Here is a 24,164-nt window from a genome sequence, read left to right as displayed (position 1 = left end):
AATGATGCAAATGTTTATCATGTCATTCATTGCGAACACGCATTACCTGTTTCCAAAATAATTATGCTCTGTATTGCATGTCTTCATCGAAACATTTCTTTATTACTGCAATTATATTTGTCACATTATACAGCTTAATGGCAGATGAAGGCTTCCATTCAACATCTCTTACTGTATGGCATGCTGCTAGACCAACAGAAAGTGTGACTGGTTCTCTATTATGACACTTTCTTGTGTGTTTGTGGTGCTGAATTGCTGCTATGTTACTGGTCTCTGTAATTCCATGGGAGCATGCCCAGTATAATGATGTCTGAGATGTGTGCAAATTACCAGTGTAAAACTTGAAATCATGAAATGTCATCCCATTTGTGTTGTCATTTGTCACTCATGTATGTTGCATGCTATTATACTACCATTTAGCATTTACATGATTATACAACGCATTCTTATCTATTACATGTTTAGAGGTGATAAAGTAATTTCCTATGGGTGCCAATAACAGTTGTTTGCAAAAACATGTCCCTTTCTGACATGCATGACAAGATAGCTGTATTGTTCATTTGTTCTTGGGTATACATGCTGAGGTAGAGAATACAGCAGTGGTGTTGACTTGCATATATAAACTTCCTGCATATTCATCTCATTTGCAGTAACTGTAGTCTATGCATTTGTTCCATAATGCATCTTCTGTTCTTGCTGTTATCGCAACTCAGCATTTTATTAACATGTATATCACATTAATTCCCCTTTGCTACACTGCTACAGCTTTATGTCCCTGTCACATCCATGTCCGTTTTTATTTCTGTGCATAAGTCAGGTATTGTCATTGAGATTAATTATCATTACATCAATATGGCAATATTTATGTTAAAAATGTTTATTTGACATTTACCTACAGTATATGAGTACACTTTATCCATTTCCCCTTCATTATTATTTACTTCTGTAGTACAACCAATGTTATTTGTGTACAGTTTCCCTATTTCACTTCTCCTTCAGAATTCTTTCACTATACTTGTTCTTAATATTTCTGGCTACAGTGCATGCTTGTATATTAGATTTATCTATAGGCAAGCTGTTCTGTTTACATTTTGTACTTGTGCATGTAATCACTTTCCATGGCCACAAACACTACTGCTGGCCACAAAAATGTGCTTGCAAACATGTAGGTGTGATGAGCAGCATGCATATTTGATTAGCGCTGCTGCTTATTGTGCTAACACGCTTAAATCGTGTAGGCTTAGTGCGAAGCCTACACGATTGTTAAACGAACAATCCCAGAGTCTAAAATTCTGACCGAAAGAAACTTGCCCTGATACCTCCCAGTTGTCACCACCTACGTATCACACCATCATCAGTCCTACACCTGGTTTCAGTTTACTTTATGCAGTTCTGTTTTCATTCCCTCTGGTGAACACAATTAACAATATTAGGTCCCTGTCAAAGTTTCAGTCCCTGATCACTGGGTAACAATAAGGTTAATGCATTTTGTGTGTGTGTGTTTGTGGTGAGCAGGGTTGCCAGATTTCCAGCACCCCAGGTAGGGACAACGGCAAGTGAAGACCCAAAAAATAAATAAATTAAAAAAAAAATAAATAAAAAAAATAAAAATAAAAAGGTCTTCGGCAAATGAAGACCAAAAAAAAAAAAAGGTCTTTAATGCGGAACAGAGTTCCACATTAAAGAACTGAGCTCACTCAGTAGCTCTGCTAGATGGAATTTGAGGCATCTGAAATAAGTGACACATGACCAAAAAACTATCAGGTCATTCCTATGTCTGCCCCTGTCTTCCATTTATTCCCCCAATGGATTTTGTTGGTGACTTAGTCTCATGCCCATACATTTTACAGTCAGAGCCCACGTCCAGTCATTCTCCATGTCAGCACATCCCATGTCTGCAAACATGCTGACTTTTGTGTAACTAATCTTTTAGCATTCCTCCAACCTCACTCTCACCACTAACTTAACTGACCCAGGATCCTTTTAATGGCTATTTTTGAAGCTTGTGGTTCAGCCTTTACACATCATGACTCATCATAAATCACCTTTCCTTCTACCTGTTGTCTTGTAATGACACTGCCTCTCTACTCCTATGTCAGTCATGTTTTGCTATGTCCAGCTTACAGGAGTATAGTGAGTTGTACTGGCTGCCCACCTGCAATGTTATTGTCTTTACCTCACCATGATAAGAAGCCTTAATACAAAGAAAAAAATCACAATGCTTTCTATCAACATGGCAAAGTCCTGAGCACTTTAATTGAAGTGCCTTTGTTTAAGCTATGCCTTCATATATCCTTTTAAGTAAATGAGACCCCATCAACAATTTATTTTACATGAGGGCAAGCTTATTATACTTCCCAAAAAAGGACTTTAAACTGCAACACTTAAACTCATACAACTATCCTATACAACTATACAGCTATCTATAAAGTTACTAAACCTCTGAGTAACTTAAGAAAATTATCGGTGTGAATTCATTCACTTAAATGAGTTTATCAGGTAATGGCTTAAACAAAAGTAACTTGTCAAAGTAAATAAAACCCATGACATTTTAGTATAAAATAGTTTTGCAATGTTTCTATCCCCTCTGCACTAAACACGGAGCTTCTTGTGTTTAATGCATTGCAGTTCCGCATTCAACACAAGTAGCTCCGTGTTTAGCGATTTTTGATTGGCCCATATGGGCCAATCAAAAATCGCTAAACACGGAGCTTCTCGTGTTTAATGCGGAACACAAGAAGCTCCATGTTTAGCAATTTTTGATTAGCCCGTATGCCAGGTATACGGGACAATCAAAAAAAAAAAAAAAAAAAAAGCGGAGGCTGGCCGGGATTTAAACCGGCAGGGCGGGACTCGGGATCAGGCTGCTGATCTCGGGACAGTCCCGCCCAAATAGGGACGTCTGGCAACCCTGGTGGTGAGGGTGGATAGGCAAGACTCTCAGCAATAACTTTTTATGAACTCATCAAAAACCTTAATTTAATTGTGCATATCTTTATTTACTTTATTCTGCATAGCGTAACTGCAAGCAGCATAGTCAAAAGAGTACAGTTTAGTGAATTCATATTAAAATCTTAGCACTGTATTGACATACTCCCCTTACTCCATAGTAAAGCAATCTCAGAATTAGTATGTATAACTATCACAGGTTGCTGTACTGTATAGCCCACATTGTGACAGTAAGTTTTGGACTTCATTGTTTAAAATGAATCTATCGCTTGCATCATAAATATGTTTTTTACAGCAGGTTAGGAAAACCATTACACTTGGCTAGTATTCAGACATCATAAAACAAAACATGAAAGCAAAAAAGACTGCTTTTACTACTGTTTGAAACTTGTATCATTCTGATGCTTCTACAGAGCAAGTGGCAGTCATGCATAACATCATAGCACTTAGCTAGCATTCAGAAATCAGCACAAAATAAAATATGAAATTAAATGAGCAGAAACTCTATTTAATAAACTTTTAGCTTTGCATTGCTCATATGCTTTCCTGCAGAGTAGTAGCCAGTGAGATTATAACATTCCTGAAAGGCTACTTTTCTCTGAGGATAAAAAGCACAGGTGAAACTAATGAATGACTCAGAGCTGTTGTGAGTACAAGTGCAATTTGAGATGGAAGTTGGCTATGACTATTGAAACTTCCTGTAAGCATGCCTCAACCAACCCCCACAGCCAAAGCTGGGACATGCTCCGAAATCCAGACTGAAAATGCAAACAAAGATCAGAATCAAAACAAAAAAATCTCTGCGACTGTAATTTTGTCATGAGGCTGAGAGAGAATGAAATAATGCAAGATTGCCGATGTAAAACGTTATTTTTAGGGTCAGTTTGCAAAGAATGCAATATAACTTTATTGTTATATTTACAAGTATTAATGTCTTGGGCAAAATAATTTCTGAGGAGGTTATTCATGCTGCTTCAGATATTTTAGCTCTGACTAAAAAAGTGTCACAATAGTTCTTTCTGAGACTTTTTTGCACCTTTCTTGTCTAACCATAAACAAAAACCATTCTTTAACAGGCATTACTGAAAACTTTGCTCTGACTGTCTTGAAGACATTCATTTAAATAGCTACAATCACCTAAAAATCCCATCAGAAAGATTTTTATAGGAAATGTTAGGTTCTAATATAATCTCCAACCAAAAGCTTTTAATTCTTATTCTGTTGTACCAAAGCATCCTCATGCTATATTATTAATGCTTTTACCCAAAGAGAAGATAAACTGCATAAAGATCCAGGGACAGTGATTGATACATTTAGTACTTATTTTAAGTGTGTTCAGAAAGGATGTAATACCTTTCTGCAAAAGAGCTAGACTTGGGGTCACGATAACAGTACTGATATACTCCTTAGGCATAACTAGGATATTTACTACCTGTTCCGAAGCATCTTTCCAGATAAATCTCAAAACATTTTAGTGTCTTCTCAGTGGAACAGGGTTTCAATGACATTTGTCTGAAAGAAGGGTAATAAACTTAGAAATAAGTAATGATAGGCCTATTAGCTTAACATCCCATATATAAAAAACATTTTGAAATAGTGATGCTTAGCTCTTTATCCCTGACTTATCAAGTCCTTCAAGACCTGAACGTGAATTCATTTATAGTAAATCTTTCTCATTAAAACTAGTTTCATTTTATGAGGCTATTATTAACATTCATGATACAGACTTTGCTGTTACTACAATGACACTGAACCTGTTGAAGTTTTGGCATTTGACTGTGTATGATATGTTGGTATACTGTATGCCTCATACATATTTTCAGTAATTCAGTAGTTGGTTGAAATATCACTCCTATAGACAGAAAATTAAGGGTATATTTTAAAGTCTTCTTGATGACTCCATTTCAGAGTGTAATGCATGTAGAACCATTGACCACAGCACTTGGCTTGTATCGCGACTGACTCTCTCATTCTCCTGTTTTGGTCATCCATTCTGTTGGCTAATATGACTGATTTGTCTTTTGGAGATCTTTCTCTTTGTATGACATGCAGTGGAGGAGGAAACTTTGCATGACTGCAAGCCTTCATCTATGATGATGAGAGTTTTTCACATACTGACCCAATACAATCTTACTATCACTACAGCGTGCAGTGTTAGACCAAACAACAAGTAGGAGCAGTCCTGCCTACTCTTTCCCTCAAGTAGAGTGCTTGCACTCCTTAGTTGGCCTCATCTGCTTGTCCTTTGAATTCAAGATTCCTTGCTTGGCTTACCTCCAGGAGATGTTTGAACCAGTTCTTCTCACGGTCACTTTTCCTTGACAAGGCTCCTGCAGTGCCCAGACGAATTATGTGTGCCAGCATTAGCTGGGCACAGATGGGGTACTTCTGTACCACCGAGCAGGCTCAAATACATATCTACATTACCTACCTTCTGGGAAATTACTTAAAGTGTTCTTTTCAGTAAAATGTTAACTTTCCAATATCTTAAAACTATTTAGTAATGTGATAGTAGATAAGACTTTTCAGTTTTGCATGAACAACTGAGTAACAGAATAAACATTATTATTGCTTATTCTGATAGCTGAATCTTCCCTGAGAAATGTAAAACTCAGCAAATACATACCAGACTGTAACACTGGTTTAAACTGTCCTGCCAAACAAATCTGTTCCTGTTTCTTTCGAATAGTACGCTGGATGGTTGGAGAAAAGTTGTGTAAGTAACGAGAGAAGACAAAGGAATAGCCATCCTTGCAGGTTCCATCTTTGTGTAAGGTACGGCAAGTATAGGTGATGGCATAATTGTTGTAGTCTGTGTCAATGACCCAGTAGTTATCACCTGAAGGATTATAGAAAAAATATTTAATAATATCATTTCTGCAAAAAATGTGCTCTGATTAGTAATGTCAGTAAACATGTTTTCAAGACAAATTTGATAAACCTTCATATTACAATCATCCACGGACTTCTGTTATCCAGATAATTATGATGTTAGTAGACATTTTTTTTTTCTTTTAAGATTCATTAAGAAAGCTGACATACTTTTCTGAACTCTGACCTGTGAGAAACTGAAATTCACTGTATGGAAAAGCAGATGGAATATGGATACACCAATTTTTCATTTACAAAAGTATGAAGGGAGACATTCTCAAATATCTAATGCAAAGCATAAGAGCAGTTCATAAATAATTACATCTCTATAGAAAGTGGAACTGAGAAGTCACTGAATGTGTTCCTAAGAGGAGTAACTGCATTTTATTCTTATCTGGTCCTAGCTTGTACAATACGCTTCCTATGATTAGAAAGACAAAAATGAAATAATAAACTGAACAAGACAGCACTTGAAATTAAAGCGAGTGTTCTTAAACATTAACCTGATTCTCTTTTAATAGCATAGTGTGTGTTTGTGCGTATGTGTGTGTTTTAATAAAAAAAATATGCGTTGTGATGACTTATATTTATCAGTTTTCAATCTATATCAAATGAGCTCTCCTTCTGGTACCTCCAAGATGGCTGCACATTGAGTAACAGCTTAATTTCAGCTCTCTGAGTTTGAAAACAGAAAATGAGAAGAGTGAGCCAGTAAAAGTGTTTTTGGGTAAATTTCAGTAACTGGCTAGTAAGTGGACTGCTTGAATGCCAACAGAAAACAAATTCAGAGTACCTGAAAGAAAATCAATTACAAAAGGTATAGAAAAACACTGACTGGGAAGAATTCTACAGCTGTTCAGCAAAAAGCAGTGCAAGCTCCAGCTTTGGTGCAAGACATGACTTCCAGTAATCTACAGGTAAAACTAAGTTAAACTACTCAGAGCTGATTAAAATAAATGAAACACTAAAGGGGTATATCAACTGAAATAACAAAAACTGGAAAAAATGGAGGAAGCTTTATAAAGATATTCAGATGAGATGATTTTCTCCCCGGGCATCCAATGAAAATTGGCTTCATTCCAAGTTGGACTTTCCCAGTAAATAAATGTAAAATAAATAATAAAATAAAACTGCAAAAATCAGAGGTTGAAATGAAGAAAAGACTGGCTGAATATGAGACTGTTCAAGATGAGATGTTTTAAAATTAATAGAATTAGAGGATGGAGCATGTAGGGAAAACTGGAGATTTTTTGCTGTACCAGAGAAACTAGAAGGAACATATTGTATTAATTTTATAAAGGGATGGTATTCCACAACAGGAGTTTTTTAACTGAAAGGTGCTTCATGTGTATACTTCAAACCTGGCCATGAGAAAGCAACCTGGACCTTTAATAGTAAAGATGCAATCCTACCAGAAGAAGGTGTTGATTATGACAAAACTGTGGCAGAAGGACAAAGTACTAAAAGTGGGAGACAGTAGAGTATTTGTGGAAAATGATTACTTACTGTACACCAGGCAGAAGAGAAGTAAATGTATTCCACTAATCAGGGAATGTCGAGATGCAAGCATGAGATTTAAGCTGCTGTACCCACCTATTTTTAGAATATTCTTTCCTGGAGGGACAAAATCATTTTTTGATGTTAAGCATGCTAAGGAGGAAATACAAAAGTTTGTTCAATAAAAAGTGAGTTATGAAACAGAAGTAAATCCTGTTTCTTCTGGTAATAAAGATCACAGTGAGACTGTGCCAGTGAAACCTTTTCCAATGTTTCAATAGAAAATGCTTGAGAGACAGAAAAAAGCGCAAGAATTGACAAGAACTGGGAGGATATTTGAAATGAAGCAGAGACTGGATTTGGAAGATGGAGATCAACAGGAATAAAACTAGCAACTCAGAAATTGACAAATAAATGTGGAATTACAAAGCATTAATTATTTTATATTTGTGAAATATGGTAAAACAAAAAAATCTGGAAAAATTGAACTTTTTTGACTTTGCTAAACTTATAGGGAACTCTAAAGCATATGCCCTACTTCATGCCATTAATGTTTGGAAGAGTATTTGGAGAGGAAAAGGAAGGAAAGAGTTAACTGTAAGTAAAATGAAATGTTGTTCTTAATATGTGTCTTTATAATGTATGATATAATCTGCATGCTAAAAAGTAAAGTTTTCTCAGTTACTTTCGAGTGTAATGGGGATACTAAAGTAAAGAGGTGCCCCTGTTATTTTTTCTTCTGCTTTCTTTCTCCTTGTTCAGTTTTAAGAAATGTAGATACTGCAACATAAAAAAGAAACATCTGGTCAAAAGAGCAGATACAAGAAAAATTGATGTGCTTTTTTCAGTTTTGCATAGGGGAATGACTGGATTAAGGCCCCTGGCTTGGTCTAGTAACAAGTTTTAAGAGAAAACAAACTAAAAAGAACATTGTCTAGTAAATAAATGAGTACTTGCAGAAGCAACTCTATATCTGGTTCTCATGCCTCCATGAAGACAATCTGCTAAAGAGCAATATAAACAGAATATTTATTTCTTTCAATGGCTAGGAGATAATGTTTTCTGAAAGCATTTAAGTGTTTTCCCAATCTTGGAGAGTAATAAAGCTTAGACATGCATAACCTTCCTTTTAGGTTAATCCAAATCTATGAAATGTGGTTGTCAGTCTGGGTCAATTGCTCCTATTAAATGGGTAAAATGTCAATATTTGAAGATGTACATAGTTTTGTGTGCTATTATTAAGTTAATAGGTTTTAGGGGTGTATTGGGTTTTTTTGAGGGCTTTCAATAAGAAAAAGGTTTATAAGATGTGACATAGGCTCAAATGGATATGACAAGAAACTACTGTTTAAAAGGTTAACCTGTCAAACATTAGTGTTATGCATATAACAGAAAAGCTAGAACTAGACACTTAACAAAAAAGCTGTTAAGCATAAAAGGTAGGAATAATAACTTGTTAACATAGTGATGCTTTCTATATTATCTTTAAGTGTAAATGGTCTCACAGATATGTACAAAAAAGAAAGAGTAGTGAACTATATTCAAAATGTAGAGTACAAATAGCTATGCTACAGGAGTCACATTTGGAAAGAAATGAACTTGTGCATCTGATAAAGATTTTCAGGATGGTTATTCAGCAGAATGCCTGAGATAAAGGAACAGAGGAGTACTTATATTAATTGCAAGAGGAGATCCAATAGTGATAGAACAGGATAAAAAATATAATAATTGTAGATTTGTAGTACTAATGGGCTACTGGCAAGGGAAGAGGATTACACTGGCATATATTTATATTCCACTTAAAACTGATATAATGGAACTTAAAAAAATTCTGGGAGAAATAATCAGCTTTCAGCAGAGAATATTACTTATAGGTGGGGAATGGAATTACATTTTCAGCAGTGAAGATATATCTGGGGGCCCACAAGGGAAAATATAACAAAGGAGGGCAGATCTTTGAAGAAATTTATGTAAACATTTGGCATGGAAGATACGAATTCAGTAGTAGGAGTTTGGAGTGAATTTGCATATTATTCCCCAAGACACAAAAACTGGTATACACTAGACAGAACATATTTTTCGCAGGAACATGTGCATTTAATTGAAAGTTTTAATACGGATGCAATAACTATTTCAGATCACGTGCCAATAATAACTAAAATAAAAATGCAGGGTAATGAAATAAAAATGAGACACTGTTGAAAAGAGAAGAATTTAAGGAATGGGTAGTGGGAATTATTCACAGAATTATTACAGAACATAGACATTTATTCTAAAAATATAACTAGGAAGTGGGATAAATTTAAAGTGGAGTTTAAAAGTAGGGTGGAAATGAAAGAAGTTATGAAGTAACAATAATTATTTAGAGGGACTGACAAAGGTTAAAGTAGTGCAGAATAGAGGGAATCTCACAAAACAAGAAGAGGAGCAATTGTAGAATGCTAATCAGAAAATAAGGGATTACCTCGATAATATGTATGAGTTTAGAAAGACTGCTGTTAAGGAACTGTTTATTTAATAATAACTCCAGAGCACAAAAACTTTTAGCACAACGACTCAGGCAACAGAAAGTAAAAATGGTTGTCAGCAAGCTTAGGGAGCCTATAACAAGGAAGACAATGAGATCCTGTAGAGGTTCCAGAAATAGTTTGAAAATTTTATGACAGTTTGTATAAAGCAGAGAAATATGGAAATCAAAAAAAGGTACAAATGCAAATGTTTGTGGAAGAACTGAATATACCTAAGTTAAAGGTAGATGAGGCTCAATTACTAACAGTTAGGACAGGAGGAGATGAGATAAAAATGGAGATGTATAACCAATCCACAGAAATGTCCCCAGGAACACATCATATTCCTATGGAAGTTTGGAACCTAGATGGGAAAAAACTGATAAAGATGAAAACCATGAACAAGACAAACTGAATTGTATAAGACAACAAAAAAAAAACAGCGAAAAAACAAATGTATTCAATAAACTCTAGTGCTTTGGCAAACACCTCCCTTCAAGGAATATAAACATTAAAATAGCTCAACATCTTATATACCATCCATAAAACCTAGTCCAATTAAACAATTAAATAATTATGTTATTTGACAATCAAAATAATTATATTAAAAGTTTCTAATTGCATTCCACATTTAGACCACTGGGGGTCAGTGTATCATACTTCAAAATAAAAACATATTCCTAATAAAGCAACCTTTTTTAATATCAGAACACTCAACACTTGGAATTGCTTGTTCCAAAATAGTACCTTTAAAACATCAGAATTGCTGCCATGACATAATTTAAAATGCATAGCCAAAGGGCACTTTTTCTTCATATTTTTATATCTCTTATATGTTCTTGTACTCAAATTTTGAAGGGCCTCTTGTTTATCCCTGTATAGAACAGGTTATAAGGACATTTTAAGGCATAAACAATCCCCTGGATTCTCAAAAGCTTGCACGGCATGCATGATTAGTGTTAAATGAAGTTTTGTCAATATGGCGGCCGAGCAATCCACGTACATGCACGTCTGACGTGCAAGAGCGCTATAGCACTAGTGCTGCACGTCCCCAGCTCCCATATGCAAATCACCCCATTTGCAGGTGAAAACCATGCAAATGAGGTAAAATTGCCATCTAGGAAGCAGGAATCAGGGTGTGCAAATGCAAAACAGAGCTATGACAGCTCCAAATAAAGGCTGCCTAGCATTAAGGAAGCATGCCAATGGCAAAGTAGAAGGCCATTGGCATTGCAAACAATGCCAAATGTACAGAATAGACCTTTCATGATATGTCCACCGATCCCGTCCGTTGAAGCATAGAGCAGCGGTGCGCAAACGGGACCAGTGGGGAAATAAGAAAATAAACCTAAAAACAACTCTCTAACTAAAATCAGTATTCCGCCATGCAAGTCAATGGCAGGCAAAAGACAACCTGGCCAGTGAGTAGTGGTTGCTAAGGGGGGGAGGAACAGTGTGACACATGTAACTATGCATTAGCAGGCAATTCTATGCAAATGAGGGGAAGGATAGTGAATCCCAGTTTTCCTCAGGGTATGAGGCAGGTCCCAAGAGTGTAAGAGTATAAAAACCTGGATTCAAGACTAGGATATAGGTGACATCATGGGGGGATGTCAGGCAAACTGTAAGTGGATTGGAGCCCTGTGGCTCAGGATTGCCCCTAGCTTAGCACAGCTAAGCTAGGGGTGTGTCTAAACTGCCTAGCACCCTTTACAAAGTGTAAGCAGGTGTGCACACCGAGCACCAGGTTGTACAGGAATAAAAAATAAGTTAAACCAGAAAATATCAGCTCTATGCACATTTGAACAGGGGGGCAATGGGAAGGGAAAACAGCAGTAGGAAGTTAATCAATGAGAACTAGCTGAGCTGACAGGTGAAATGTATGAGAATCAGCTAATTACACAGCAGGAGACTAGCCCAGCCCAGAACACTACTATAAACTAAGCAAACACGTTCCCCCCTGGTTTTTCCATACTCTACACCACCGGTGTATACAAGTGGGGAAATTTTAACAAAGAAACCTATAAAATGAGAAGGGCTGCAGCAGGCAATATAGGACAACATATGCAGGAGGCTGAGGGTGGTGAGGATGTGAATGCTGCTGAACAACCCACAGTGAGGAGACAGAGAAGAGTGTACAGACACAGGGTAACCTACCAGGGGCTACATGAGCTGGAGATAGTGGAGCACTATAGGATGGGCAGAGACCTCCTACAGCAAATTGTTGAGCTGTGCCAGCCACACCTGACACACCAAACTGGCCGAGGGGAACCCATCCTAGTGGATACCAAGGTATGTGTAGGCCTAGGTATACTAGCCACAGGTACCTCCCAAAGCACAATTGGGGATATTATGGGCATCTCACAGGCATCAGCATCCAGAGTATTCTACCAGTTCCTGGATGCCATGTCAGCACATGCCAGTGAGCACGTATATTTCCTCAACACACGTGAGGTGTTGACCAGCAATATACGTCTCTTCCACCAAATAGCAGAATACCCTGGGGTAGTGGGTGTTATAGACTGCGTGCACTTATGTATCAAAGCACCACCCAATGAGCAGGGTAGGACCTACATCAACTGCAGTGGCATCCCCTTCATCAACTGCCAGGTTGTATGTGATGCCCAGGGTATTATAATGAATGTGTGTGCTGGCTGCCCTGGAAGCTATGATAATTCACACATATGGCATCTGATGTAGCTGTACCACAGATTTGCCAATGTGGACATCCCCTACAGTCACCTAGTGGGGGATGCTGGGTACCCACTGGAGAAGTGGCTGATGATGCCCATCAGAAATGCACACACACACACCTGAACAACAATGAGGCACACGCACAGGCCAGATATATAATAGAGCATGTGTTTGGGATGCTCAGGTCACAGTTCCGGTGTCTGGACACATCCGGTGGAGCCTTGCAGTACTCACCAGCTACATGTACCCAAATTGTCCTTGTATGTGCCATGCTACACAATATGATCCTGCAGAAACAGCTGCAGCAGGAACAGCATGGGGCAGGGCCACAAAGCTCCCCACCAATGCCAAGGCCTGTACAGGCACAGAGTGACTTGGAGGAGGAACAACCTGAGCCTGCCCCAGTAGGCAGAAGGAGGCATGCCCAGTATGCCATGGCCTTGGCAAAGAGGCAACGCATAGCATTTGTACTGACACAGTAGGGACCCAGGGAATGACACCTCTCTTTGACTCACACAGACAATAAAAAGGATGCCAAACATGACACTACCAGTGCCCAACCATGTATAGGGAGTGTACTATGTGCATCTGACATAGGCAGCCCTCCAGCACCATCCTCAAGTCTGGCACACCCTCAAGGTAAGTCAATCAACCTACCAATTGCCAAATGGAGTAGAATGTGTTGTTACCTATAACTATGGTATGGATGTGACCATGCAAGGGAATTGGGTGGCCGAATGTTAAGGCAGCAGACAGTAGACACCCATAATGGCACCATGACATCTGTAACACATACTGAAGTCATCATAGTAGCCAGTAATACACAGGGTGACAAAGCCCACTGCAGGAAAGGGGCTGAGTGACATGTGTGTCCATAAGAGCCACACATGCCTGTCAGGAAGGTTCACATACCCAACAACAGTCTCAGCCAGCAGGACAGATGAAGACAAACACAAACAAATGCTGTACTATGGCTTCTGAATGTGCCCTATGCGTAACCCCTCCCCCAGGCCTACATAGAAAGACCACAGCAGGGCAGGCAGTCAGATGTAAGTTGTGGAGGCTAGGAAGTCAGAAACTAATACATAGGTAAACAAAGCTAGGATCTGTAGTACACTGGTATGCCTCTAGCCAGCAGGATAGGTAAGACTACAGACTGAAATGGCGTACCTGACATACCAGTACAGTCCTAGCAAATGTGTACAAGTGTCAGGTGTGCCCCCCCCCCATCCAAAGTACACTTATAGTAACAGTCGGGTGTGCCCCCCTCCTCACTCCTGTGTAGAACAGTAGAAACAGTCAGGTGCCCCCCCTGCTATGCAGAAATGTAGCAACAGTCAATGCCAAATGACCGAGGGATACCCTGCAGACATAGCATGCTACCTGTTGGTGTACAACACAAAGGTCAGCACCGCAGTACAAACTACCTGGACATGATCCACACATGCAGCACAGATGGCCATACTGTGCAAGCTCACACACTTAGAAGAATAAAGGCAATGTCAGTTAACAACGTACTGAAAGGTCATACTGGGCATGCTCACACACAAACACATGAAGGCCATGTCTACAAACATCAGTGGACCAGACATATCTGGAAGTTGCAGTTCTCATTGCAGACATGTCAGTATGCACCACTCCTGCCTTGCACACACAGTGGATAGGAATACAGACATATATGTAAGGACAACACACTATAATAAGCCAAAGTTAGACGGGCATAGATGTGTGGAAGAGGGTGACTGTGAGAAGGAGCCATCTGGGCCTGTCCCACCCAGCACACAGCCAAAGGGTCCCAAACACATGAGGTACGGATGTAACTCACTGCAGATACTAGCCATCAGTACCTGTCAGCATGACAAACTATGTGGTGCATGTGCCAGCTGTGCAACATGACTGTACAAGGAAGTAGCCATCTAGTAGCTGTATATACGTACCTGTGACATATGACCCCATGTGTGCCTGCATGTGGCATGTCAACCCCCACATGAATGGGGTATGGCCCATGCACACACTGCCCTCCCCATGGCAGTGTCATGACAAGCCTGCTGAGGTCATCCAATGTGAATTACACCTTTGGGAGAGCTGTAGCTCAGTAATCTCGTTGGCACGTCCCAAAACTGTGTCCTGCTGTAGTGATAAATTAGTTAGGTAGTAGTTTTAACCCCAGACCTGGCAATTGTGTGAGTGTGTGTTTGTGTCCATGTCTGACTGTGTAGAGAGAGAGAAATGCTTTTTAGGCTACACACACTCCGCACAATACATACACTCAATTTTGGCAAGGCTGCTGATGTCACCCACCAAGAAATACACCTCTGGGAAAGTCATAGCCCAGTAATCTCGTAGTGTGTCCTGTAACTGCATACTGCTGTAGTGTGATAATGTAGTTAGGTAGGTGTTCTAACCCCAGACCTAGCAACTGTGTGTGAATCTGTGTGTGTGTGTGTCTGACTGAGTATAGAGTAATGCTTTTTAGGCTGCTCACACTCCGTACAATTCATATACTCAACTTTGGCAGGGCTGCTGATGTCACTCACCTAGAAATACACCTCTGGGAAAGTGATAGCCCAGTAATCTCTGTAACTGTGTACAGCTGTAGTGTGATAACATAGTTAGGTAGGTGTTCTAACCCCAGACCTGGCAATTGTGTGTATGAATATGTGTGTGTGTATCTCTGAGTGAGTAGAGAGTAATGCTTTTTAGGCTACTCACACTCCGTACAATTCATATACTCAACCTTGGCAAGGCTGCTGATGTCACTCACCTAGAAATACACCTCTGGGAAAGCCATAGCCCAGTAATCTCTGTAGCATGTCCTGTAACTGCGTACTGCTGTAGTGTGATAAAGTAGTTAAGTAGGTGTTCTAACCCCAGACCTGGCATCTGTGTGTGTGTGTGTGTGTGTGTGTGTGTGTGTGTGTGTGTGTGTGTGTGTGTCTGACTGACTGAGTAGCGAACAATGCTTTTTAGGCTACTTACACTCCATGCAATTCATATACTCAACTTTGGCAAGGCTGCTGATGTCACTCACCTAGAAATACACCTCTGGGGAAATGAAAGCCCAATATTCTCTGTAGCGTGTCCTGTAACTGCCTACTGCTGTAGTGCAATAACATAGTTAGGTAGGTGTTCTATCCCCAGACCTGGCAACTGTGTGTGTTTGTGTATGAATCTGTGTGTCTGACTGAGTAGAGAGCAATGCTTTTTAGGCTACTCACACTCCGTACAATTCATATACTTAACTTTAGCAAGGCTGCTGATATCACTCACCTAGAAATACACCTCTGGGAAAGTGATAGCCCAGTAATCTCCCTGGCATGTTCTATAACTGCGTACTGCTGTAGTGTGATGAAGTAGACAGGTAGGTGCTCTAACTCCAGACTTGCCAACTATGATTGTGTGTGTGTGTGTCAGACTGAGTAGAAAACAATGTTTTTTAGGGTACTCACACACCTTGGAATTCATATACTCAACGTTGGCAAGGCTGCTGATGTCACCCACCTAGAAATACACCTCTGGGAAGGTTGTAGCTCACTAATCTCTGTAGTGCATCCTCTAACTGCGTACTGCTGTAGTGTGATTTAGAACGGTGGTAGGGTTCCATCTCCATCCATGGCAGTTCTGGATGTTTTGTGTGTGTTTCAATGTCTGTGTGTGGAGCAATGCATTATAGGCTACTCACTCACAGTACATTACAAATGCTCTGCTTTGGCAATCCTGCTGATGTCAGTCATTGTGAAATACACCTTTGGGGAAGGGTTTTTCTAGTAATCCCTGTGGTGCGTCCTATAACATTTCTATGTCGTAGTGTGATATAGACCTCAGTCAGGGGTTCTATACCCACACATGTCAGTTGTGGATGCTTTGTGTGTGTCTCACTGTCTGTGTAGGGAGCAATGCATTTTAGGCTAGTCACTCGCTGTACAGTTGACATGCCCTAGTTTGGTAATCCTGCTGATGTCATTCATTGTGAAATACACCTTTGGGGAAGATGTACTTCAGTAATGTCTATGGTGTGTACTATAACTGTGTAGTGCTGTAGTGTAGTAGACTAGTTAGGTAGGGGTTCTACTCCCAGACATGACAGGTGTGTGTGTGTGTGTGTGTGTGTGTGTGTGTGTGTGTGTGTGTGTTTGTGTGTAACTCGTATCCCGTGTAGAGGTGGTTGTGAGTGTAGGCAAGTAGAGGGGGTTTTGCTTATTTCATTTATGGTGGCCCTACTATATATTACAAGATGTAAACTAGCTAAGAGGCTGGGGTGCAAAGCCATACCCATATATGTGACTTCAAGGCCAGCCAATCACAGTTAACAACCCCACTGTGCCTTCACATGTGACTCGCAACAGACATACCATGCCTCACAACATGCCCTGTATGGACAGATGACACGGACATCAGGGAATGCTGTTAGCATGCTATCAATGTAGGTGCAGGGCAAACCTGCTGACCATTACCAGTTCCTGCCACAGGTGGGCAAGACTGGCACATCTGATGATAATCTGTGTTCACAACATGGGCCAGACACCCCAGGTACAGTTCCACATGTCACTGTACATGCATATGGGAGGTGTGCACATCCTAGACACCATCCATGTCATGGACTAGGGAACACATACATGGCAAGTGATGCACAGCATTGGACACACACAGTCACCCAGGTGACTGGATGTGGGATGCAATACCCACCTGTGTGGGCAAATGCAGAAACTACAGGCCTGAGCCACAATGCAGTCATTGTCATGTAGCCTGATGCCAAGGTATACCCATCGCCTACCCTTATATAGCCTGCTGGCACTGTTGACCACCACACACCCATGCAGACATGCACCCATGCATGTCAGAACTGGCACCCAGTGTGTTCATGTGTGTGTTATATGATGCTTATGCCCACATCCACATTCACTACAACCCCCCAGGCACAGAGAAGCATGCTGTCTGATGTCTGACACCTCCTCATACTCACTGCCCATACGACTTCCGTATGACCCATGTGGTGCATGTGATACCTGCACATTGATGTGTTGTGGCAATCCCACTAGTGATGAGTTGCACTCCTGGCCCTTTCAAGTGTGTCAATGTGTGTGCGTCCCTGTGTGAGTGTGCCTGTGTTGACGCTGGCACCTGTTCATGCAGACAGATGTGTGTACATCACCTACTGTATATCTACTGTATCCCTGTTGCAGAGGTCACTCACTATCACATATATGTTCTGAGTGCTCCCCAGCAGGTAACCCATGTGGCGCATCCAATAACTGCATCAAACTGTGAGAGCACTACATAGTTGTCGGGGTTTTATACCCTGTGCTGGTAGGTATGTGACACAAACATGCTTCAGTTTTACTCTCTCACCCTTCCCTGACACGTATTTGCCTCTGTCTGCCTCCCCCACTCCCTCTCTGGTGGATGTGGAGACCCACACCTGCTTTGCTTAGGCAGCAGCATGTGTATTTTAAGTGATGCTCATGATCAGCTAATGGCGTCTGCATGAATTGCAGCCCTCCCCTAGCTGATTGCATGTGGAACAGCTGTGGTAACATTCCCATAGCCAACTGCATGGAAACACACTCCAATACCTGAGAACATCATGGTGGTGTTGGCCCTTTTCTGTCACTGCAAGCAGGAACTAGATATGTTGTTTGGCAAACAGCATCTCAGATGGATTGGGGATTTACCTCTAACAATATACACTGTGGAAAGAGGGCAACAAACGGGGGGGGGGTGTGCCTGACCTGACTACAGACTGTAAGTGCTGCTATACTGCATTTGGAGTAATGTTGGTTTAACAGTTTGTATGTGGATATGTCACAATACATGCCATGTCAGTTCCATGTATAAGAGGAATCCCCATCTGCAGGGTCATCTGCAGACTGGGCAGTGTTGTGCCTTTGGTCTCATGTGCTAGCCACTGTGCATCTATCTGCAGAATGCAGAAGGTAGTGTGAGGATTGCAGTCTGTAGATGATGAAGGCCATGACAGTTACTGACTTCATATCCCTCATAGGACATATGTTGCAACAAACCCAGTAACAATGATATATTTATGAGGTTATCATAGCAACATGTCTATACTGGCCCTGTGTATGTGCTGTCAGCCACACCTCTGTCATCCTTTGTACATATGTTGTGCATGAAGTGGTGCATATGTGCTGTACACCAAAAATAGTGTCATCATATCTGATAACAAGCCAGTGATATGTCAGATTGCTACACATGTCATGTACAGTAGGGATTATATTTCATGACATAACCTGGACATTCTGTGGATGTTTGTACAGTACTGAGGTCTGTGTAATGATGGTGAATGTCAGCAGTGTGTGTATTGTTAATATGTAACTTAGCCTGTGTACAGGCTGTGGTGGATGTCATTGGTCTAGTTACCCTTCTCTCTGATGTTACATGTTGTCCCACTGTATGGTACTGTTTTGGCATACATGTTTGTAGGGCCATACACACACATGTCCCATACCACAGACAGCCATCGGACCAAACTGTGTAGCAGCCCAGTATATGTCCATATACTGTAATATTTTGCTAGCATACCATATGTGGCTGTGGCTGTGTTCACATTGGTTGTGGTTATGCACTTTCACACAGGTATATCTTACCCTATGCAGTGACATGGCTGTTGAGCCTGCTATATATGCAGGTACATGTGCATTCCCCCATATGAGATGTAGGCCAATGTTGTGCCAGTCTGCCTGTAGCCTGCACAGTGCATTGTTACATGCCTAGCAGCTTAGTGTACTTACCCAGTGAGATGTCATGTGCAGATACTTGCCAGATGCACAGCTGCCGGGCCTACCTTAAATGTCATGTATGTCAGACAGAGCAGTGGGATGTTGTACAGATGTATGTCAATATCTAGTGGGTAGTATGTGGCCATGGCACCCCTGTACCAGCAGTCATTATGTGTCAGGCCAGACAGGAGTGTGTGAATCCAAAACCAATGGTGGCATATGCATACCAGTCATCATGTGTTACATCCATCTACATGGCTGTCTACATCCATATTGTCAGGCCTAGTACACATGTTGTGCACTAAGGGATTATGTGTATACCTCTGGACTGTAGATTGTGTGTCTGAAGTTCCACATATATTGGCCAATATCTCTGCTGCACTCCACAGGGGCATTACATGCTAGGGGCGGTACGTTACAATGATTTCCTTAGGATGTATGTCAGTAGCCAGTGGCACACATGTCCTAAGCAGATGTGACCTTCCACACACACTATGTCTGTGAAGACAATCCCAATGACAGTAGCAGCAGTCTAGTAATATACCTGCTACACATACCTGACATCCCCTTGCACTACGACTTTGGGACTATAGGGGTTGGGGTAGGGCTACACTCCATGTCCAGGACATATGGTGGAAATATATGTACATATACTTATCCAGATAGATATATGTATATGATTACACATGTGTAGTACTTCCAATTACCACTGCCATAGCAACCACCCACTATGGAGCCCTACATCATGTGGACATGATCCATCAGTGTTACAGACAGCAGGCAGCAATACCACTTACAGGAGAACCTGCACACTCAGGACAGCCACATATTTGTAGGAGGAACAGGAACTACAGATACACCGTGAGTAGAGATGTGAGATGCTTTGTATAGTGCTGGTGTTATAGGGTGTGTGTGTGTGTGTGTGTGTGTGTGTGTGTGTGTGTGTGTGTGTGTACATACTAGTTCACCTTGGAATGCAGTCTGTCTGCATAGCTCACTACTGTGGGCCTATCCTCTTGCTGGACAGCAGTATGCCTATCATGTGATGTCCGTCCATCACACAGGTCCTGTGTCAGATATTACACTGGCAGTGTGTGTGTTGCATGCTATCAGTACATGGCTACATCCATTTCTGTTACTAACCTCAATTCCCTGACAAAGGGTATGTTGCAGACTATCCTGTAACACCAGCACCTTGCTTAGTGTATGGCAACAGTGTTCCACATATGTGCCTGTGTTCCAGCCTCTGTCCTCCATCTACATACCAAGCTGTGCACATGTGCCATGCTGTTGGGGGCTGTTCTGTAGTGGGCTGTGAGTATATCACACTGCCATTGCTGCCATTAGTCCACTGCTGTTGTATCCCCCATGCATACAGTGGGGCTGGGGCCATATATGTGTGGACGTCACCTACACAATACATGTGTGCCCTTATGCACTCCAGAGGCCAGTGTATGTAACAGTGGTATATGGGCCTGTATTATGGAGTCTAAGTGGGGAGCACCATAAATGACCTAGGCTGTTACAACATGTGAGAGTATCAGGGGTGAGCTGCCGCAAGGTATCTAAATGTACAGTACCGTATAGTTCACCTATATTTACATTACTTACATGAATTGGTGTACTGCAAGCCTACTGCCTCCTGCCATACAGACTGTTCTGTTTGTCGGTGTGCTCGTGATGGTGTCAGTTATGCCTTGTTATGTACCAGTTACAGCCCATGTGATCACATAACTTCTTTACCACCTACTGAATTTGTACAGAGTGTAAATAGAGGCTACTGAACTACACACCTGCAGTACATACTGTTGATTGTTTGGTATCTTGTGGCCCAGTCTGTCTTTACTAATGTACAATTTCAAGGGCGTGGCCTGGACAGCAACAGTTGTGAACCTTTCCAGACTACTGTATTAATGTAACTGTTTCACAGTTGCAGTTCTCTGTTTATATGGTTGTCAGTGTCTGAACAGCTGTATGACATGGCATGTAGAACTGTAATAGTGCACAATTAAGTTTCCCATTTCTGCAAACCTGTGTGTGGCATCTTTTCTATGACCTTTCTATGGGTATATGTTGCAGGCAACGATTGACATATGTATGGGTGGCCCATACAGTGTCCAGTTGTTCAGGTGTTAACTGTAGGCATAGTGGCTGTTTCATATTGTGTGTACCTTCTACATATGTATCATACTGTACATATATCTGTGTGTGTATGTGTAGTCACGTGTGTGTATATATATATATATATATATATATATATATATATATATATATCTGCATATCTGTGTCTGTGTATCTGTATCCTGGGGATGTTGATGGCTTTCACATATTACATATCCTATGGAAGGCAGACTGTACTTGGTAGTGTATTGCAGGGTGCACATGTTTGACTGTGGGGGGGATGCCTATTTGGATGAGACTTATAGTGTGTGGGGCCTCTCAACCCCATTTATGGTACATATGAACATATGTGTATTTGTTAATCTGCCATTGCTATCTAAGATGTAAGGCCATATATACCTATATAGATATATATATATCTGCTAACATATATATAAAACCATGTCCATATATACCTACATAGATATATATCTGCATACACATATGTACCGTGCTGTGTATATGTAGACATATAGGTGTAGACACATATATGTGTCGATTTAGACATATGCATGTATATATGCGCATATGTATTGATATATATGTATATAGTGTTAGGAATATATATATATATATATATGTATATATATATATATATATATATATATATATATATATATATATATATATATATATATATATATATATATATATATATATATATATATATATACACATATATAGATGTTTAGTTATTAATATCATTACACACACATCTCGGTGTTGGTATACATTCTCTGTACTGTTGCATGACAGGACTGGATGATATGTTTCTGGAAACATTGAATGTCTTTGTATCTGTCATGGCTTAGTGGTAAATCACTTTGTGTATGGAGTGCAGGGTCTTGGATTTGAGCCTTGCAGAGGCAATTTATTTTGTTGTTGGGCAGAACACGGGCTGTTGAAAATAGAGCAATTAAGGCACTTTAAAGCAGTTGTATGTGGGTTTGCGTGGAGCTAAGCACTGCTAACCTTCGGTTACAGTTTCTTAAACCAGTTGACTTCTACTTTGCTTAATCTGTGTAGGCAATGCTTACCACCGCCCACACAGGCGTACTCCCGCTTGCTGCCACATACTCCAGCGTTACTTCATATACATGTCAGTTTTATACATGCTTACGTCAGGTGTACATGTCAGATATGATTGTTCATGAAGGTCAGTGTAAGGTTAAATGGAATTCCAGTTTGGCATTTCTGGTTAAGTTACACTCAGGTATTCGGGTTAGGTTTAGTTATGTCATGCCTGTGTTGTAGAATAGATGTGAATAGTGGAGGTGTAGGTGGAGGGGGGGACATTTTAACTGTATAGTAGGCCATTCAACTGATTGGTGGGGGAGCGGTAGTGCAGGTTTGCAGGATGTTGGGATATGTATGCGAGGCAGGACAGGAGGTGTCAGCGTCAGTAGTTGGAGTAAGGGTCTGGAGTGTTGGAGAGTGGTGGACTTCAACAGGTGGTGATCCAAGTGTGCTTGGGTTTTCCTTTCATGTGTTTTTACATGTGTAGTCTGGGACAGCCATGGTAATACACCTGGGTTGGAGGCTCCAGATTCTGCCAATATAGTTGTGTGGAGGGTGTCACCTACGTGTGACTGTGGACATTACTATGAATGCAACAGGGGGTCGATAGGTAAGTAGTGTTATTGGGCCACACAGAGGGGCTGATAGTAAGGGACCTGTCCAAGGATGTGCAGGAGAGCAGACGGGAAGGTCCACAGCTGGCCATTTCTTTTACAGTGACAGATGTATATATACCAAGCATATGGGGGCAGGACTGGACAATCACACCCCTGGGTGGGGGTGTGGACAGCAACATAGATCTCAACCAATCGGAGACATATCTCAACCGAATCAGGGACAACTCCTCAAATAATCAAGGACTATCAGGGACATTTTCTAAATATTTGTAGTATTAACCTGAAACATTTGCAGAATAAGAGAATGTGGATTGATATAGGCTTTCTGACGTGAAACGTCTATAACTCTGAATTACTATCATTATTTATTAAGGGCAATTCACCACCTTTTCTTCAGCACTCACCAGTTTTCAGGGGGATTAAGAGGGACAGACCTAAAATCGAAGTCTATATCAGGGAAAGTTGAGAGGTCTGGACAGCAATAATGCCTTGTGTTGCCAATTAGTTCGGCCTACATGCCTACAGTGGGGTGTTGCAACCAAATGTTCTTTGGTGACATTTAGTGGGTTTGCAACAACACATCTGGTTACACCGTCCTTTGTCATGTAAACTAGACTTTGCTGCAGTGGGACTCATACCGGGCATGGCTGCTCATTAGGCGTCAGCTCTGCCCAATGCACACTATTGCTTACATCCCTGGGGAGGTGCACATAGAACCTCTCCAGCCACCACCTGCACAGCTAGGCCCATAATGTCATGCCCGTAGATCCCAAACCGCACATCCTCTACGGAACTCCTCCTTACTCTGGGTGCAGGTCGGGTCTGGGCACACCAGTACACACTACCCACTCCCCACTTCTCGGGACCCATCTTGTATGTTGTCTCGCCCCATGGATCATCAGGCTTCCCCAACCTTGCAGTCCAAGAACACGTGTGGCCTGCCATTGGACATCGGTATAATGGCTGGAAATCTGAATATCATGGAATTTTTGGGGTGTCCCACAAGGGACATTCTTGTCTTTGTTTCAAGATTAGATTTGGTGGGTCTCTCCCACTGGTAGTATCCTGTCTGTAGTCTGGGAAGCAGTGGTGTGTTTACTTTTATTGTGTGTTTG

General features: G+C 41.0%; 1 protein-coding gene across 1 annotated transcript in view; it reads right to left on the bottom strand.

Moving 5' to 3' along the window:
* The window catches only part of LOC122792784 (purpurin-like), a 199,362-nt gene that overhangs the window by 108,532 nt on the left and 66,666 nt on the right, over positions 1-24,164 (bottom strand). The window contains exon 4 of the mRNA XM_044060353.1: positions 5,576-5,788. Within this exon, the coding sequence (XP_043916288.1) occupies positions 5,576-5,788 (213 nt within the window). The remainder of the gene's footprint in view (positions 1-5,575; positions 5,789-24,164) is intronic.

Source organism: Protopterus annectens, chromosome 2.part0 (genome assembly GCF_019279795.1).
Source record: "Protopterus annectens isolate FY-2018-M chromosome 2.part0, PAN1.0, whole genome shotgun sequence".
NCBI lineage: Eukaryota > Metazoa > Chordata > Ceratodontiformes > Protopteridae > Protopterus > Protopterus annectens.
This window is presented reverse-complemented; position numbering and strand designations above follow the sequence as displayed.